Source organism: Prionailurus viverrinus, chromosome B1, assembly GCF_022837055.1.
Source record: "Prionailurus viverrinus isolate Anna chromosome B1, UM_Priviv_1.0, whole genome shotgun sequence".
Classification (NCBI taxonomy): Eukaryota; Metazoa; Chordata; class Mammalia; order Carnivora; family Felidae; genus Prionailurus; species Prionailurus viverrinus.
In genome coordinates, this window is record NC_062564.1 from 80,734,268 (window position 1) to 80,755,224 (window position 20,957).

Sequence of the window (20,957 nt, forward strand, 5' to 3'; positions counted from 1 at the left end):
ACTGACATCAAAAAGAATAAAATACCTAAGAATAAATTTAACCAAGGAGGTGAAAGACCCATACACTGAAAACTGTAAGACACTGATAAACTGAAGTAAACACAAATAAATGGAAAGATATTCTGTGTTCATGGATTGGAAAAATTAATATTGTTAAAATGTCCATACTATCCAAAGCAATCTACAGATGTAGTGTAATCCCTGTCAAAATCCTAATGGCATTTTCCATAGAATAGAACAATCCTAAAATGTATATTGAACCACAAAAGAACCTGAATAGTCAAAGCAATCATGAGAAAGTTATCATGCTCCCTTATTTCAAACTATATTATAAATCTATAATAATCAAAACAGTATGGTATTGGCATAAAAACAGACACATAGATCAACAGAACCAAATAGAGTCCAGAAATAAACCCATATATATATGACCAATTAATTTACACCAAAGGGTCAAGAATATACAATGGGGAAAGGACAGTTTCTTTAATAAATGGTGTGGGAGAACTGGACAACCATGTGCAAAAGACGGAACCTAGTTACCATTCACAAAAAATTAACTCCAAATGAATTAAAGACAATATAAGACCTGAAATCATTAAACTCTGAGGAGGTAAGTAGTAAGCTCTTTGACATATGTCTTGGTGGGGTTGTTGTTGTTGTTGGTGGTGGTGGTGTTGTTTTGATCTGACTCCAAAAACAAAAGCATGAAAGCAAAGGTAAATAAGTGGGACTACATCAAACTAAAAAGTTTCTTCTGCACAGCAAAGGAAATGATCAATAAAATGTAAAGGCAATCTACTGAATTAGAGACAATATTTGCAAGTCATATATCTGAAAAGAGGTTAATGTCCAAAATATAAAGAACTCATATTACTCAAAATAGAAAAAACAACAACAATCTAGTTAAGAAGTGAGCAAAGGATCTGAATAGACATTTTTCCAAAGAAGACATACACATAGACAACAGGGCCATGAAAATATGCTCAGCATCACTAATCATCAGAGAAATGCAAATCAGAACCTCAATCAGGTGTCACTTCACACCTGTTAGAATGGCTATTATTAAAAAGACAAGAAACAAATGTTGGCAAGGGCATGGAGAGGGGAACCCTTGTGCACTGCTGGTAGGAATACAAATTGGTGCAGCCGCTATGGAAAACAGTATGAAGGTTCCTCAAAAAATTGAAAGTAGAACTACTGTATGATCCATCTATTCTATTTCTAGATATTTATCTCGAGAAAATGAAAACACTAACTTGAAAAGATATATGCACCCCTATGCTCACTGTAGCATTATTTATAGTTGCTGAGACATGGAAACAACCTAAGTGGCCATCAATGGATGAAGGAATAAGATATAGTATATATCTTATAGTATATATATACTTATATATATATTTATACTTAGTATAAAGTATATATATATACTTATATATTTATATATACTTAAGTGTATATATATATATATATATATATACTTACAGTATACTATAAGATATAATATATACACACAGTGTATATGGTGGAATTCTACTCCATCGTAAAAAAGAACAAAACCTTGCCGTTTGTGACAACATGGATAGATTTTAAGAGTATTAAGCTAAGTGAAATAAGTCCAGCAGAGAAAAATAAATACTTACACTGTCACTAATGCAGAATCTGAAAAACAAACTGAATGAATAAAACAAAACAAAATGAAACTAATAAGCAGACTGGTGGTTGCCAGGGAGAAGAGGGAACAGGGGTGGTGTAATAGGTGAACGGGGTCAGGAGGTACAGACTTCCAGTTGTGAAGTGAATAAGTCATGGGGATATGGTAAGCATCAGGGTGACTATAACCGATGGTACTGAGCATTTTGAAGGTTGCCAGGGAAGAGTGACTCTTACAAAAGTGCTCATCAAAAGAAAAAACATTTTTTGTAACTTTTTTATGGTGACTAGACTTGTGGTGGTGATCGTTGCATAGTGTATACAAGTGTTGAAACACATTGTAGACTTGAAACTAAACTTCCTAGAAAATTTTAAGCAAGAACGTACTAGCCAATGAACTACCCTAGTCCATTATACTGAAGTAGCTTTATTTTTAGATTTCACTGAATATAAGATTGTTTCTATTGGAAGATGCACCTTATGTACTACCAAAAAGATATTCTAACTAAACTGTAACATAATACCACTCATGCTTAGAATTTTGATTTTATACTTAATAAAAGAGCTATTTTAGTCTCACATGCAGACATTTTTGTCATTAATCTTAAGCATTCATGGAAAAATACAAACAAAACAAATTTATTACACTCCTCAAACATCTTTCTGTTCCAAGTCCAATTTTTCTGAATCACTTTTAAATCAGAACTGTCATTATTTTTTTTTCCCAAACATATCATCTTTTGTGTCATCAAGAACATTGGTACTCTAGCCCTTTTAAAAATAATGTTCCAGTATCATCTCCAGTAATTTTTTCCAAGTCATGGACATTCATTTTGCCCATTTTGAAGTTAGCACTTTCTTGACTTTTAGAAGATTTCAGAAAGGTGTTTTAGAAAACAACCAGTCCTCAGATTCCTGTCTGAAATTATCTAAAATAGTTGTTCATAGAAGGATCAAGGCATTGCAATTGTTGGGTCATGTCCAGGAATATAAGCCTAGTCCATTCTGCAGCACCAACTATGACCTGACTGCTACTGATCTGACAGTGATTATTAGATGCCTACCTGTTGTAAGACATCCTGATTTCAGAAATGTTAGAGCATGGGAAAATGTGTGTTTTAGAATCAATGAAATATTGCTAAATTTTTCTTTAATGGCAATAATTTAAAAGTTTGTGGCAAAATTTCTGTATATGCCACATTCATTACCATACCATTCTTTCCATCCAGAGCTCCTATGAGTAAATTCTTAAAGTCTAAACTGAGAAATGCCCATGCAGGGAGCAGCTCGATTTCAAAACAACCTCTACATTTCAGAATTTCGTCTTACGAATTATTGAGACATGGCATAGATGTTCACTGGGAGCTGCAAAAGGAGATTCTAGGGATTCAGAAACATTCAGAAGAGTTTTTCTTTTATTATACTTAATTGAGGAACACACTTATAGGTTTTCTGTTATTTTAAAATCTCTAAATTCTGGGGGTACCTGGGTGGCTCAGTCAGTTAAGCACCTGACTCTTGATTTTGGCTCAGGTCATGATCTCGCAGTCCAAGAGTTTGAGCCCTGCATGGGGCACTGCACTGACAGCACTGAGCCTGCTTGGGATTCTCTGTCTCCTATCTCCCTTTCTCTGTGCCTTTCCCCTGCTCATGCGTGCACTCTCTTTCTCTCAAAAATAAATAAACTTTAAAATAAAATAAAGTCTCTAAATTCTGGATGTTGTCACAGTAATAAAAAATTTCAATAGTTCTGATATGATTTAACAATAGAATTTCATATAATCTTAGATTCATTATTCTGTGTTAGGAATTGGCAAAAAAAAAAAAAATCCAGAGATTCAGCAGATACTGAATTTCTTCAGCATACTTAATTTGGAGCCATTATTTGAAATCACTTCCTGCTTTTGTCCATAGCATTTTAATTCTTTTTTTTTTTTAATTTTTTTTTTCCAACGTTTATTTATTTTTGGGACAGAGAGAGACAGAGCATGAACGGGGGAGGGGCAGAGAGAGAGGGAGACACAGAATCGGAAACAGGCTCCAGGCTCTGAGCCATCAGCCCAGAGCCCGACGTGGGGCTCGAACTCACAGACCGCGAGATCGTGACCTGGCTGAAGTCGGACGCTTAACCGACTGCGCCACCCAGGCGCCCCTTTAGCATTTTAATTCTTAATGGCATGTCCCTGAATTGGCAGTTCAATGTCCCTTGAGCTGGACTTCGGCTTCAATCACCTCTACAAAATCAGTCACAGCATATTATATCTTGGATATAGATGTTTTCAAAAATTACTGTCTCTTTGGTTGCTCAAATATTTTTTATCTTAGTTCTTAGATCTCATTCACCCTTATGAGAATGTACCTCTCTCAATGGGCCCCCAAGCATTCTTCACATAGGACATGACTACCACTGGCTCCTAAAAGAGCTTGTCTCCTTAGATTGGCTTTCAAATTTCAAATAATTATCTCCTTTAGAGAGATTTTTAGAGTCTTTCCACTCTTCTCTCTCCTTTATGTTTAGCTCTTACTCATATAAAACTAAGATTTTTATATATCCTTGAAGTGGTATTCAGGTCATGAAAAACTGATGATCATTTGGGACTCAGATTTGTAAAATTAGAGCAGAATTCATATAATAACGGTTTCTTAATATAATTCATTGAAATCCTTAAAATGATGATTTTAAATGATCTTTAAAATCTTTTCAATTCTTTATGAAAGAAAAAAAAATCCAAACTTGTTTTAGTTAGTTTTGGTAATTTGAGCTGCTGTAACTGTCTCCAAAATCCCAGTGGTATATCACAATGAAATCTCATTTCTTACTTATAAAAATGCTTGCAGTTTGCCCATGATTGTACCATGCCTTTCAGAAGCCAGGCCCTTCCAACTGGGTCTGTCTCTATCTTTCATTCTTTAGAGTCCTGGTTGAGGGATTTCTGAATACTCCATTTTCATCATATTTGTTCTAATGCCTCCAGTAGGTATTGCCTCCCCATAAAGGACTGGCTTCATTTACAAAGTAGTATGGAAAATCTCAATGTTTTCAAAGGTTTTATCTTTTTGTTTAATGATAGCTTTATTGAGATATAATTCATATACCATATTCACCCTTTAAAGTCTACAATTCAGTAGGTTTTAATATATTCACAGAGTTGTACAACTATCACCACAATTTAATTCAGATCATGGTTGCCAGTCCAAAAAGCAACCCCATATCCCTTAGCAGCCACTATCTATATTCTCCTTCTCACCAGCCTCTGGTAACCACTAACCTACTTTCTGTTTCTTTGGATTTTCCTGTTCTGGGCATTTTATGTAAATGGAATCATACACTGTATTTTTTGTGACTGGCTTCTTTCATTAAAATGTTTTCAAGGGTGATCCATGTTATGGCATGTGTCACTAAACTACTTCATTCCTTCCTATGGCAGAAAAATATTCCATTGTATGGATATACCACATTTTGCTTATCCATTCAATTGATAGACCTTGAGGTTGTTTCCACTTTTTGGCTACTATAAATAATGCTGCTATGAACATTTGTGTACAAGTTTTTGTGTGGACATATATTTTATTTCTTTTGGGTATACACATAGGAGTGAAATTGCTGGATCATAGGGTAACTGTATATTAAAATTTTTGAGGACCTGCCAACCTGTTTTTCAAAGCAGGTGCACCATTTTACAATCCCACCAGCAACAGTTGAAAGTTTAAAGGTTTAAGTTTTAACTCACTGTATACTCCAACAAAGACAGGCCACGTATTTTTTTAATTTTGTACTTCACACTTTTTTATCCTGAATCATCTTGCACTTTCTAAAGCAGAGACACAAAATATTTTCTCTTTAGTGTGATGTTAAATGAGATGATTCTCCAATAGTTTCCTATTTTATTTATTCTAGCCAGGGAAAGATGCCAGAAGCAATTAAATACTTGAAAAAAGTTGTGGAAATTGCAAGAAATAATTTTCAAAGCCTAGATGTCGTGAGAGCAAGTACAATGCTTGGGGACATCTATAATGAAAAAGTGAGTATGTGTTTATTATTATTATTATTATTATTATTATTTGAGAGAGAGAGAGCGTGCATGTGCATGAGCAGGGAGTGGGGCAGAGAGAGAGGAAGGACAGAGGATATGAAGCGGACTCTGTGCTGACAATAGACATCCCAATGTGAGGCTCGAACTCACCAACCAGAGATCGTGACCTGAGCCAAAGTTAGACACTTAACCAGTTGAGCTACCCAGGTGCCCCTGTTTCTTTTGTACAGGTAGAAATTTGCAGAGTTTTAAAATTCTATTCCCATTTGACTCTCCCCTTCCCATAATATGTTATGCAGAATGACCTCAGGACTACAGGGCCTAGTTAATGTACAAGACAGTTCCTTCCTCTTCTTCTAGGACCTGAGAGCCATCTTGGGCACAGTCACCACAAGCTGCTAAAAGTGATTCATATCTTCACAGCCAGTGAAGATTCTAAGTGGTTTTGGATTTGAAGAGCAATTAAAACATTTCAATTCAAAGAATATCATTATAATGGTTGGCTTTTATCTACTGACACTAACATTCATCTCCTTGCTCCAAATTCTCATTTTATTAATCCAGCTGTGATGCCCCTCCTAGGTCCCTCAGGAGAAGAAAGCACAATCCCAAGAGTAATTCTGAAGGAAATATGGAATTCTAGCATCAGATTGGTTATGTGAAAGAAAAGAGAAACAAGAGAAAGTCTAAAATTAAAAGTATCCTATTCAAGAGGTCATTACTAGTATAATGCATTGGTCATAATGCATTGATCTTTTGATTTATGTTCTCATGACTTTGTATTTTATTAACTAGATTTTTCTTTAAGAAGCAGTATAAAAGAGGCTTTTTTTCTCTAGTTATAATTGCTGTTTTGATAATGAATAGGATCTATCATTTTTGAGGGTAGTTTCATTCATTCTTAATGTTTATACACCTTTTCTTAATTTTTTTGAGAGGTGGTTTATGTCGTGATTTAAAGCACTAATTCTGAGACCAAACTGGTTAAAAGCCTAGTTCTTTCACTTATAAGATCTGTGACCTAGGACAAGTTACTTACCTTCTAGGTGCCTCAATTTTCTCACCTCGTAAGGTTGCAGTGAGTACTGAGTTAATAAATGTAAAGCAATTAGAATAGCATCTGGCAGGGGAAGCCAGTGCCAGCTATATAAGCCATTATTACTCTCTACACCTTTATGTGGTATCATACAATTCCCCTTTTCCCAAGGCTTAGAGGGTTTAAATAACCTACCCTAGGTCTCCGTGTTTCTAGGTGGCAGTGGTATTCAAACCTATACTCTTCACCACTACAGTCTTTTATTTGCCATATAATTTACTTTGATGATTTCAGAATTATTTAAGCTCTTTTTTAAGGAAATAGAGTTTGAAATTAATTTGAATGAATGAAACTACTGTCTTTAGTCCCTGCTATGGGAAACACGCTTTCAAACAGGGAACCTGATTTCTTTGTACACCCCTCTCTCTTGCTAGCCCTGGTTCATTTGCTTCCTCTCTCTCCTATTACTCACTATCTTTAAACCCCCCTTTTTCTCTTGACTCTCACCCTCTACCTTCTTTCCTCCTCCCCTACACACCTTGCCCTTCTCTCCTGCCCCTGTCGTTCTGGTCTTGCTCTCAACTCAGTGGTCCTCTCTCTCTGATCTCCCCCCCACTTCGTTTCCCCTCTTTCTTTGTGCCTCCGCAGGTGTTCCCCCAGGTCCTTCTCTCCACTGTGTCCCCATTCTGCTGCCCCATCTCTGTGGCACTACGCTACTCTGGTGACTCCTCTCTCCTGGATCTTGCACGTGCTTTTGTTTACTTTTCGGGATACTGTGGTGAAAAACAGACAAGGCTTATGCCCTTGCGAGGCTGACAGCCTAGTGGGAGCTCATGCTGTAGTAGCAGAATTGGTATTCCTAATTATACATAGTCTTACTTTTTAACAGGGTTGTTCTTTAAAAAAGAAATGCAAAAAATGCAAATTGCTTTACTCTTCTACCAAACAATACTCAGAACTCAGTGTTTTGGTATGGCACAAATACTAAGCATCTGCCTGTATTTTCCTAATTGCAGAAAGCCTAAGGAAAATGAAACAATAAACCTTTCTAAGAGGTAATTTTTATATTTGCATTTTTAAGCTTTTTTGCCAAGAGTTTGTATCTCATCGTATTCTCTGGTTTTTAATTCTTAAAGAAGAGTCTAATATCTTAAAGGCAAGAAACATGAATAATGTCCAAAGGCTGTGTCAACTACCAAAAGTTAATTTTCTTACCAGTTTATCCCCAGTTTATCCCAATCTAATATAAAATTTGGAGGATTCCAGGTATTCATGCTATCTTCAAGTATGCATGCCTTCAAATATACAAGTTGGTTCATGCACCTTAATGATTACTTACATTTTAATGTAATAAATGGTCACTGAAGGGGCGCCTGGATGGCTCAGTCGGTTGAGCGTCCGACTTCAGCTCAGGTCACGATCTCACGGTCCGTGAGTTCGAGCCCCGCGTCGGGCTCTGGGCTGATGGCTCAGAGCCTGGATCCTGCTTCTGATTCTGTGTCTCCCTCTCTCTCTGCCCCTCCCCCGTTCATGCTCTGTCTCTCTCTGTCTCAAAAATAAATAAATGTTAAAAAAAATTTAAAAAAAATAAATGGTCACTGAAAAATAGTATGATATTAAGTACACAATACTATAACAGTTTAATGGCATGACAGACTTCTGAACAAAACTTGCTTTGTTACTAAAATTGTTAATGTTGTACTCAATTTTTTTGCATTACTGTGATTCTTCGCAGATACTTCCTCAAGTCAGAAAATCTACTGATAACTTCTCAGGCTGAATCTGAATTGTTAAATCATTACCAAGAGTATGATTTGAAAACATATAACAAAGTGGGCTTATTAGAACTAAATATAGTTATTTTTCCTTCTCATCTTTTTGAAACAAGAGGATAGCCTTGATGACATCCTGAATTTCCTTCTAGTTCTACAAAGGGAACTAGAGAAATGACAAGGAATGACTAGGAAAATAACATTTCCTGGGGGAAATGACAAAGAATTATTTCATGTCTCTGTTTTCAGCTTATGGATATTTCCTAATTATATTAAATGCCTTTATTTCAGTGATATACCTGAGCAATTTCATAAGCTGTTGTGCATCACATGCTATCTACTATACTTTTCCATGAAGGAAACTAGCAGGATGAAGAGGAACCTCACTGATTTTTGCCCACCTGACCCTGAATCTGAATTCAGCTACTTATTAACTGTGACCTTGGGCACATGAATTCTTTGATCCTCAGTTCCTTCATATTTTAATTGTCAATAACAAGATGCCTTGAAGACTAGCTATTTAAGGATTAGAAATGTAAAAATATGTACATGGTACCTAGGTGAGTTCCTGGAACATACTGGGTACACAAAAGCACTTAGCTTCTTAATATCTCAAGCTCAGATCTCTCCCTGCAACTTCAGACTCATATCCTACTGTCTGCTTGACATCTTCACTTAGATCACTTCAAATATAAACTGTTAAAAACTGAACTCATCATTTTCCCCTCTAAATTCTATTCCTCTATTAACTTAGTATTCAACTATGATAGAATATGATTCAGGTATTTTCTAGTCAGACTTCTCAGTCTGTGAGCTCCCCTTATCTGACCTCATCCAAGTCCATGGCTTTAAATAGCCTCCATATGCTGATGACTCCCAAGTTTGTATTTCCATCCCTGATCTCTCTTTGGGACACATGTAACTCTAACTGGCTACTTAGCATCTCCACCTGGATGTCTAACAGACATGTCAAATTTAACATGATTCCTTCCTCCCAGTCTTCCACGTCTAAATAAATGGCATCATTATCTATCAGCCCCCTTGCTCAAGCCAAAAATCTGGATATTTTTTTTATTCTTGTCTCCTTTCTGATCTATATCTAATCCAGAAGCAAACCCTGACCTTTATGCCACCAAAACGTATCTCAGATCCACCTTGTTCTCTGTGTCTTCTGCTGTCATCCTGTCAGTTTATGACACTCTATTCTGTCTCCTGCATGACAATTAAGTTCAAGCCCATTCCCTGCTTCTCCCTCGTATCATCAAGTCTCCACACAGAGGCCCAAGTAGTCCTTTTATTTTTTTTTCAACGTTTTTTTATTTATTTTGGGGACAGAGAGAGACAGAGCATGAACGGGGGAGGGGCAGAGAAAGAGGGAGACACAGAATCGGAAACAGGCTCCAGGCTCTGAGCCATCAGCCCAGAGCCCGACGTGGGGCTCGAACTCACGGACCGCGAGATCGTGACCTGGCTGAAGTCGGACGCTTAACCGACTGCGCCACCCAGGCGCCCCCAAGTAGTCCTTTTAAATGTAAATTAAATTATGTTATTTCTGTGCTTAAAATGCCTCCATTACTTCCCATTCTTCTTAGAACATAAATATAAATCCTCACCCCAATCTGAAATATTCTATGTGAGATGTACGCTCCCCTACCCCACCTCTGACTTTATTTCTTCCCACTCTCCTCATCTACTCCACCACAGCCACATGGGCTTAGTGAAGTCCTTCAAACATACAGAGCTTGTTCCTGCCTTAGGACATCTGCTTTAGCTGGAATGCCCTATGGAATGCTCTCTAATCTGAACATCATATTGCTGATGTCTTGTCATCATATCTCAGTCAAATGTCATATCTTCAGAGAGGCCTTCCCTTGGCAACCCAATAAAAATAGCCACATGGGTGAAGGTCGTTTGAAGGTACAAACTTCCAGTTATAAAATAAGTAAATCTTGGGGATGTAATGTACAGCATGGTAACTACAGTTAATTATATTATATATTTGAAATTTGCTAAGAGTAGATCTTAAATGTTCCCATTACAAAAAAAAAAAAATGTGTAACCATGTGAGGTGATATTAACTCAACTTATTGTGGTGATCATTTAGTAATATATACAAATATTTAATCATTGTTATATACCCCAAATTGTACGAAAGTACTTTGAAAAGGTACTTGTATTTTGTAATTTAAGGTGGCGTTATTGTTATTCATATGGAACACTGTTTAATCACAGCTACCGTTTTTCTAATTTGAGTCCTCAAACACATTTTCTTAATCTAAAAATGATAAAAATCTTGGGGTGCCTGGGTGACTCAGTTGGTTAGGCAAACAACTTTGGCTCAAGTCATGATCTCACAGTTTTAGAGTCTGAGCCCTGTGTCTGGGCTGTGTGTTGACAGCTTGGAGCCCAGAACCTGCTTCAGATTCTGTGTCTCCCTTTCTCTCTACACCCACCCTCTCCCCTGCTCATGCTCTGTCTCTGTCTCTCTCAAAAATAAATAAACATGAAAATTTTTTTAATAAAATAAAATGATGAAATCTAATCCACTAAATTCTATGGAGCTTTCCAAGGCAATTGAGAAAGAAGTCAAAAAGTTCAATCAATAAAGGTACCTGTTTGGTTGAAAAAATTTTTTTCTACCACTTACCAAAATATCCGAAATCTCCCATTTCTTTTCATTGAAGTCCTGAAAGCTGCATGCCAAAATAAAAATTATATGAAAAACAGCAGCCACCAGGTCACTCTTTAACATTACTGTAATATTCCACATAGACTTTATCTCATAGTTTTCTTATTTATGATATTTTCTTATTGTTCTTTAATTTGGCTAGAATAGAAGCTTAATGAGAATAAGAACCATATCTGCCGTGTTTATTATTTTGTTCCAGATCCTAAAACAGAACCTGGCACAGAGTTGGTGAGCAAAAGGATGTGAATTCATTGAATCAATCAATAAATTTGTAACTAATTATACCTCTTAAGGAAGAATAGGATTGTCTCACTTTAGGAATTGCAAACTTCTATTTCATTTGTGTACAATAATTCTGAAAAGTTGTAGTGAATCTTCAGAAGCAAATCTAACATTGCTGGTACTTGTCAGTCTGCTTTTAAGGCCTTCTGCATACTGCCTTCATCATCTCTTTTTTGGCTTCATATTATTCATGCAATGTATTCTAATTGTATTCTTTATAATCATTTCCAAGAAATAATATAAGACCACAATTATAATGCAAAACTGTATTTGGAAAAATATTAGAATTAACTGTTTTCTCTAGTGATGATAGTGTTATTATAATTATAGTTGTAATTATATAATCTTTAAAACATCACATCTTTAAAAGATCATTTATCCTAAATAATTTACCTTTTACTATATAATCATGGAAGATGGGCCACCAATCCCACCCTCCTGGGAAAATGGTTAGGGAAAATAACTCATAGACTCTTTATGAGATTGCTCATTCCCTAATAAGATCAGATAATAATCATGTAGTCAAAACAATGGTAGTTCCAAACTCAAATAGCAGAGAAAATGTGCAGAAACTGATTTTTCCTTAGTACTGGGAAAATGCTCCTTTATTTTTGAGCTTGCTCATTGGATAGAGCGGCATTTTAGACACACTAAGAAGGATCAGGTAAGAATTAGAATAATGCATGAAAATTCTATATTATGTTGCAATAATGCAAGATTTGTTTTAAGGCCTACGATGTCATCAAGGTCCTGTCCTGAAATTGTCCACCAAATGCTTATCAATGATATTTATAACATTAAGCAAAGTTCTCTTTTCCAATAAGATGCATTCATGAAGTGCATAAATTAACTTATGTATTTTCAATTCATATTTAAGATTGTCAAGATTAAATACTGGAATCTTCTGAATTTTATAATAGGATAGGGATTAACTGATAACAGAATTGAACTGTAGAACGTTGGACAGAACCTTTAAAGAAGAGATTAAATTTAGATATTCAACTCTTTCAGAATTGAAAATCTAGAAATGCAGTACACATTAGTGAAATCGCATTCCAAAATGGTATGTATAAAAATGCTTGCATCTGAAAGAATTAATGTATTTCCTTAATAGTATTTTAAACTAGAGAAATTTAGGTCGATACCAGTTTTATGGCAGTTGTGTGTGTATCAAAAGATTGAATACTAAGCTCAATTTGAGGGAAGAATAACTATATGTAATTATAATTATAATTAAATAATTATGAATAATTATAATGGTCCTATTATAGGGGGGAAATACTTGTTAAAAAAGATCTAATGTAAGTTTTAGCCATAGTAAATTCTGTTAACTGCTGAATCCCCACTGCTTGTCACGGAGCTTGATAAGTAATAGTTGCCAGATGAATGAGTAAGTTCATTCTAACATAAAAATATATAAGGTAACTCTGGAAATTTAAATATAAGTCCATTTACTTATGGCCCTAATTTTCCTAAGACTTTCATCTAAAACGATAAATAGCCTAATGCTCAGAAATATAACTAGAACTTAGGTATTTATACTTCTCTGTTTTTAAAAATAGAAGTATTTGGTCTAGTCACATATGTTCACCTATTTTGTCCTATATCTTTGACGTCTAGCAAAACATTCCAAAATTTTAACTAGTTTTATTTTCATCTTGAATATTTGTATTGTTTCTCAATAATAATTTGCTTGTCATACAAATAGCTTTGATACAATTTTATTTTTTCTAATTAAGTAATCTTATTCTCCTATAAATTCTATGTTATACACTTTGAAATAAAAGAAAGAATTGTTCGCTTCAACAAACAAAAATCACTATTGATAAAATACAGAGGGGCTGTGTTTAAAGCAACAAATTTAATTGGAATGAGCCATTTGAGTAGAATTCACTAACTTGTCCTTGTGGGTCTATAACACAATGTTATATGTATTGCTTATGTGGGTAACATAACTGTCACACAAGCCCTATTTCTCCCCCTCCTCACCTGGCTAGCAACTTCTGTATTCAGTTTGCTGTCTGAACGCCATGATCATGCAGAGATGCATGGAGTTGAGTATGCCGCTACCAGTGTATGGTATAAGGCTTTTTCTATGGTGTTTGTATTACCAGTTCCTTCATAAAATGTTGTGATAAAATCATTTGAAACCTGTAATAAGATATTCTCTCTTGTAAGGGCTTCTTAAAAGTGTGTACATACATGTTTATGTGTATATGAGAAAGAAGAGAGGAAGGAGAAGAGAAAAGTGGGGAGGGCCAAAGGGAAAGGGAGAGGAGAGGAGAGCGTTGAAGGGGGAGGAGAGGAGAGGAGAGGAGAGGGTGAAGAAGGGAAATTTGTTCCCTAGAGTCTTAAAAGTATAGCTCAATCCTAAAAATGATATCCTCCACTGAGGAAAACTTTTTTGCAAAGATTTTTACTAGACTGGAGGTTGGCAGAAGATAGTCTCTTTACTGAGGCTCAATTTAATTACTTGTAGAATAAGAATACTATTTCCTCACAGAATGGCTTATGAAAGTTAGTGACATAATATACATGAAGAATTTAGCCCTGGCCCTGACACTTTGAAAGAGCTTGATAAATACTGTTTATTTGTAGACAATAGCTTTTAGGAGGATAGGAGAGTACAACCAAAACCCACACAAGAAACCAAAAAACAAAACACCACCTTGAATTTTGCAATGAAATGTTGCAAATGACTTAAGAGATAAACATTTAAATGATCTTGAGTTGTGCTAGTGCCATCAAGTTCATAATTTTTAGAAATCTTGAATACATCCTATGTCCACAGTCAAGAATGACATAAATACATGGGTAAAACCAGAGCAACAACCAAATCAGCAGATAAATACACCTATTTTCACTGGCCACTGATTAAATAGATTGGCTGAAAGTGATCTCTTGCTATGACTGAAGACAAAATCTGGTTTAAAATACTTCGTTAAGTAAATCCAATGCTACAAGTAAGAAACTTACATCCAAATCAATGTGAATCAGATCACTCTTTCCCAGACTTCTTTTTGCTACAAAGTATTAGGCTGAACCATATGAAAATGCTAATATTTGACCATTTTTAATCCAAAAACACTTAAGTTGCATATAGTTCAACTTGGTAGATAAAACTTTTTACTGTATTAGCTTCAAGATATTGTATGGTTAGTAATCACAACTTTTTAAAAGAACCTTATTCCAAACAAAAACAAACAAACAAATAAATGTAACTTATTCTAATAGAGACCCCACTTGCCCTCTCTTTCTTCTAAAAGATGAATACCACATGTGGATACACCAGTGTGGTACATGCCAAGGTGAGTAGACATGTGGAATGATGGAATAAAAATTAAGAAAAAATGATTTCTCTTACATTTTTAGGGATACTACAATAAAGCTTCTGAGTACTTTCAACAAGCTTTTGACACAACAGCAGAGCTAAGGAACATGCGTCACGTGGATGAGACAAAAGTTCACTATGGGATAGCAAAAGCTCATCAGATAATGCTGACCATAAACAATTATATTGAGTCTGAAGATCTCACCAGCCTTGACTACCTGCTGTCGTGGAAGGAGAATAGAAGCAGCATTGCACCACATCCGATTATCGGTAAGACTTTGCTTTTTGAAAACACTTCAGTTTTTGTGTCATTCTTGATGGCTGCATTGGTGATTTTTATTTTATTGGTAACTTTAATTATTCTTTACCACATGAATATCGGATGTGCCTTCATGCTGTACTGTATGTACCTTTGATGATAAGGAAAGCAGGAAATAGTGGTAATGATTAAACTCGACAAATCACCATTTTCATGATGTTTGGTTTTTGTTTGTTTTTTTTCAGTTGTCTCAAGTACTCAACAATATGCACTGATCAGTTGTAAGGAATGTGATATAAGTTTGTGTTTTTTAAAACATGGTCAGTGTTGTACCTTATTTTTTTTTTTAATTTTTTTTCAACGTTTATTTATTTTTGGGACAGAGAGAGACAGAGCATGAACGGGGGAGGGGCAGAGAGAGAGGGAGACACAGAATCGGAAACAGGCTCCAGGCTCTGAGCCATCAGCCCAGAGCCCGACGCGGGGCTCGAACTTCCGGACCGCAAGATCGTGACCTGGCTGAAGTCGGACGCTTAACCGACTGCGCCACCCAGGCGCCCCAGTGTTGTACCTTATTGATAAGAAGTCACGGATGCTAATTCACAGATACTAAGCAGTATTAATGCAATTGGTGCTATACTCTTACTTTACCAATGGTAGTAAATTTTCCTGTATTTGATCAATTCAAGTTAGAATATTAATTTAGAAAAATTTAGTATTAATTTCTTTCAACGCCACATCTTTTCTTATAGACTTTTTCTTGTAACAATTTGTCAAAATAGTCAATTAAAAACAAATAACTAAAGGGGATGTGAAGGTCACTTTTATGTGTCAGCCTGACTCAGCTCGAGTCCTCAGTTAAGAACTTCAGAATAGAATTTTTAAAAAATTTTAACAGTACTGCCTATGACAGACCTTTAGGCTGCATAGTTGTTAGTAAATCAAACTTTTTCAAGCAAAATATTTTGGGGATGTTTGGGGATAACTCAAATAGAATCATAGACAAAATTCTGTTATGTAAAGAAGCCTCTCCCGCTTGGAACTCTTTTCTTTCCCTTAGGTCATTTAGATGAAACAGTAAGCTCTTTGGTATTTATTTTCTCCATAGAATAAATAGTAAATAATAGTAAATTGAGCACAAAGGAATTTTATTGCTTCTTGTATATTAGTAGAATACCACTTACCACTGTCTGTCCTCTTGTTATGAAATAAGTAAAGGTCTCATTCCAAATATATGTACACGATGAAGTCTTAAAAAACAGATGGCTTGTTGAATTTCAATGTGCTCAAGTGTCCAACAAATATTTACAGTTAACTATTAACTAACCACTTTTCAATAATATTTTGCTCACTTCAGTATGTTGTGTTGTCATATATTTGAGAGCTTGTTCTGTAGTTTTGAGTTATCTTCCCTTTACTCCTTCATGTTGTCTGCCCAGGAGATAAAGCAGAGGAAATATGATCCATCTATCTATTAGATTACTTCTTCTGATAAAAGGTTTGGTAGAGAATAGGTTGGGCTACTCACTTCTTCAGATTTACTTGGGTAAGCTCTAACCATTATAATAATAATCAGGAAAAAAAATACTCCTCAAAACTAGGTTCTCTGATCAGAGCCATGTGTCTTTTTGCTGCAGTCCTTTTGGGGCTTTTCAAAGATCTCTTTTGTTTTTCTTTACTCTATAAAGCTATTTATTTTTCTATTCTTTTTAAATTTTATCCTCATTTTTGGTAAGGATGTTCCAAAGGGCTTAGGAAGCACACACACACAAAAAAACACATTTCAAAATATTATTCAGAGAGTAAAAACTCAGCTATTCATATGATGGAGAAGATTAAATTCTCTGAAACACTATAAAAGTATACCCCCTTCCTGATTCATTTGACTGAGATTAGAAATCTATGCATGGATGAGCTATGTCGTTATAAAAGTGAAGAAGAATAATCTTTCAGATTCAAATATAAATGAGAAGTTAATTCTTCTATTACTGGCACGTTTAACATTTTTAGTGATAGTTCTATTTGGAAATAAGACCTGTAGACATTATCAACATACTTGCTTGTTTACATAGACATATTTTAGTTCAAAATACACTAAAATCTGCTTTCTCATTGCTTCAATAATGTTTCTTAAACCACAGCTCCTTATTATTCTACCTTTGCTCTGTTTCAAAACCTTCATTGGATCCCTACGGCCTACAAACTAAGTACAAGCTTCTCAACGTTTTTTGACCACCTCCTTTCCCCTACTTCCCCGTCTTCCCCCCAGATACACACAACATACATTGTTATCACCTTACTTCCAACTCTAACCCCATCCAGGGAAATCTCACTGGTCTTGCAAAGTTCTTCTCAAATGTTGAAATCTTCCCTGATCCCCCTCTTACTGGACTCTTGTCTCTTCTCTCTGTTTCCACATTGAATGCCATTCATTTCTCTCCAAGCACTTTTCATTTGTCATATTCTGCATCCTACCACAGCCGTTTCTGTAATTGCCTTATCAGCCCAGTGAAAGTAGGAGTGTCTTGAAAACAGATTCTGATTTTTGTGTTTCCTGCAAAAGAAGGGGCAATGTCTAACATCTGCTAGGTACCAAGTAAATATTTGTCAAATTAAATAGAATTCAAAATGAGTATGTGTGTCCTAGCCACGAACTATTTGCATGAACCAGTTTTTAAAACAGGAGTCATAGTTCCATGACAACAACAACAAAACAACTACAATCCAAAGCTGTATTTTGGTTACCGTGTGGTTATCACATGAATGCAGGACAACACCAAGTACGATGTTGACAAAATGAAGAAATATAGAAATATTATTTGAAAATCTGAGCAGCTTTTAGGTTTTCAAATTTTGCCTTTCTTCTCTGAAGAGGCATCTTTAATCTTGCTATTGAGGGGTCCCATGTATTCAGGAAAAAAGTAGATCAAAGATTTGAAAGATATATTATAAAAGCTGTGCAGTTTTCTTCACCTCTGAGACTTACATCCTCCAAACAAATCATTAGCTCACAGAGCAGGCAATATTCTTTTAAGCAGAGGAACATGACCCCCTAAGGGAATAGAGCAGTGAGAGCACTCAGGTCTCTAGATAAAATAGAACCGTGATTCACCAGCAATCATATCTCATCTTTGTACCTTTCGGAGGGAACACTGCAAATATAGGAACCTTCCTACCATTCTAATACTCTTAGATATGGTTGGAATAATTTCATATCTTTTTCCTTTCCTTTTCAGTAGTAAAATAATAAGAATAGATTCTCTTCCCAAATTTAGGAATTTAGAAGGAATTCAAATTTATTGCAATTCAATAAAATTATTCAAGCCTGAAGCAACAGAAATTGCTTGGCTCTGGAAGGATTAAGGACCTATGAATTTCTCCTGATTTCTCCAGAATATAGTTTATTTTTCCTACTAGAACTATTATGTCTACAATCATGAAATATATTTTTTAATGAAAAGCTAATTCATCTCGCCTTTTGGAGATTATAGACCCAAGTGTGAAACAGTGACAGAGAAGCAAAGCTTTTCTTGTGCAATTTAAGAGTACTGTTAACGTAGAAATGTAATTATGGCATTCAAATGCCAACATGGTTAACCACTTCACTGATAGTATCAGTTCCATGGTTTTAATGCACATTCTTATTGAAGTCAAATGTAAATTATATCAGAGAAATAGGATGCAAATCCTGAGTATAGAAATAGATGAATACACTGGCTAGTCAGTAATGACACTTTTCTATAAAATGACATGTAAAGGTTTCCTTGAGTGCCAAAAATATCACTCTTGTTTTATGAATCATTTAATATTCTTAAAAGAAAACAATCAAGATCATGAATTTGTCTCTCAGCCCTTGGTTTATGTTGGTTTAATGTTGAATCCTTGGTTTAATGTCGAGCCACATTTTCCTACCCTGTTCTTTGCTTGTATTTTTTTATTCATGAACTCAGCCCTTTTAATGAATGTGAAAAAGCCACATTCATGAGTGAGCCTCATGTTCTATTATACTTTGATCAGCTACTTCAGTTAAATAACCCTAACAATGAGGAGAAAGTTATGGAATCAGCCCAAAAGTCAGCAAGCAGGTTTTATAGCATCTTATTGTCACAGAGCAAACCTCTGTCTCTAAAATGTGTTCAAAAACATGACACATTAAAAGAAGGTTCTGGTGAAAAATCTGACTGAATCAAAGCTCACCCTACTGGCATTTGGGGTAATTGAGAGATGGTGTTGCTCAAAAGTCCAGTTACCTGGATTCTAATACTATATTGAGCTCTAATTAGCTTTGTGACTTCGGGCAAAAGATTTCAATTCAGGTATCTTTATCTGAGATTCAAAACGGGTCATTAATAAGATTCCTCTGGAACAGGCAATAATCCCTCAGTAGGAGCATATTCTAAACACATATGGTATTTTGTAGTCTTTAAGAGCTCAATCTAGATTTTCGTGAGCATTTTCTTTGTTTTTCCCCCATAAATACTTGTTTCCGTTGGTTTACACAAAAGGGAATTTTATTATTGTTATTATCATTATTACTATTTTAATATATCAAACAGCTGTAAAGTTTCAAGGTATAAATATTTGATCTTTCTGCTAGAATTTATAATAGAGTTTCTAGCTCTCTGCTGTCATATGCAGTTTTACTTGTCCCTGTTTGGCATTGTTGAAGTTGCTAAAGCTAGTGCACTATTTCATCTGCAGACTTTCAATTGATCCTCCTATTTTCAATCCTGTGTCATACTTCTCCTCAGCATCTCCTCAACCCCTACCTGCCCCCACTGTTCCCTGGGCCTCTGATTCCTGAATGTGCCTGGTTCTTTATTCATCACTACCCCTTCTTCATGCACTTCAGTCTGTTGGCTGTCTCTGCCTTCCTCAATCCGGTACCATTTTCTAGCCTCTTTCTAGCTTCTGAAAACAGGTTAAAACCTTCTTGAACTTTTTTGAGTTTATAGAATCATGAAATTATTGAACTGTGTGCACCAAAGAAATTACTTGGCCCACAGTTTTTCTTTTCAAATGTCCTCAGGTCCAGGGAAAGGCAGTCATGCAAAAATCTGAAAGACAAATCTGGGTTTATAATCTAGTGTTCTAGAATTCTAGTTCAGGAATTCTTTCCATGCTTTGCACTTTTTTACAATATTACTTTACATTTACTAGAAGCCATGTCTACATTTAAAAAGATTATAATTTTTCAATGTTTGTTTATTTTGAGAGAGAGAATCTTAAGCAGGCTCTAGCTGTCAGCCTGGAGCCCAATGTGGGGCTCCATCTAGGATCTGAGCCGAAATCAAGAGTCAGATGCTTAACTGACTGAGCCACCCAGGCACCCCCAAAAGATTACAATTTTACTTAAAGTCTTGATAAAAAATATTCACAGTGAAAAGAAACAGGTGGGACTCTATTTCTGGCCAAGATGGAGCAACAGGGAAAAGATTACCCTCCTGTCTTAAACAGCTAAAAAGACAAAACATATAAGACAAATGTTTGCAGAAATTGGACAACAGGCAGCACAAGACAGTGATCCTTGGGGAAAATTATGAACACTGTTAGGAAGAAACCAATCTGATTAAACTGATTCACACCATGTTATGAATGACTGAAAGTGGTTTAGCCTATTCAGAACAATTAGGATTTTTTAAATGTTGGAAGATTACCAATTGCCAGAATTTGGGACATTTGTAATATACCATATAAATGAACCCATTCAGGCCATGTGGGGCAAAATAATTGTGGATAATGAGGCCAACACGTGGACCAGTCTTCTACAGCCTGGGAACTTGACCTAAAATCAGTTTCTCTAAGCTATTCCTGAATTCCAATACTTTCCTTTCTTCAATATAAATATGTGCTTTTTTTAAATTTTATTTTAGAGAGAGAGTACACACAGGAGTGGGGGGG

At 35.6% G+C, this 20,957-nt stretch overlaps 1 protein-coding gene across 3 annotated transcripts in view; it reads left to right on the forward strand.

The window, feature by feature from the left end:
• TTC29 (tetratricopeptide repeat domain 29) overlaps window positions 1-20,957 on the forward strand; it is a 241,490-nt gene that overhangs the window by 144,211 nt on the left and 76,322 nt on the right. For all 3 annotated transcript variants that reach the window (XM_047856371.1, XM_047856370.1, XM_047856372.1), the window contains 2 exons: window positions 5,552-5,675; window positions 14,839-15,067. In XM_047856371.1, coding sequence (XP_047712327.1) covers window positions 5,552-5,675; window positions 14,839-15,067 — 353 coding nt within the window. The remainder of the gene's footprint in view (window positions 1-5,551; window positions 5,676-14,838; window positions 15,068-20,957) is intronic.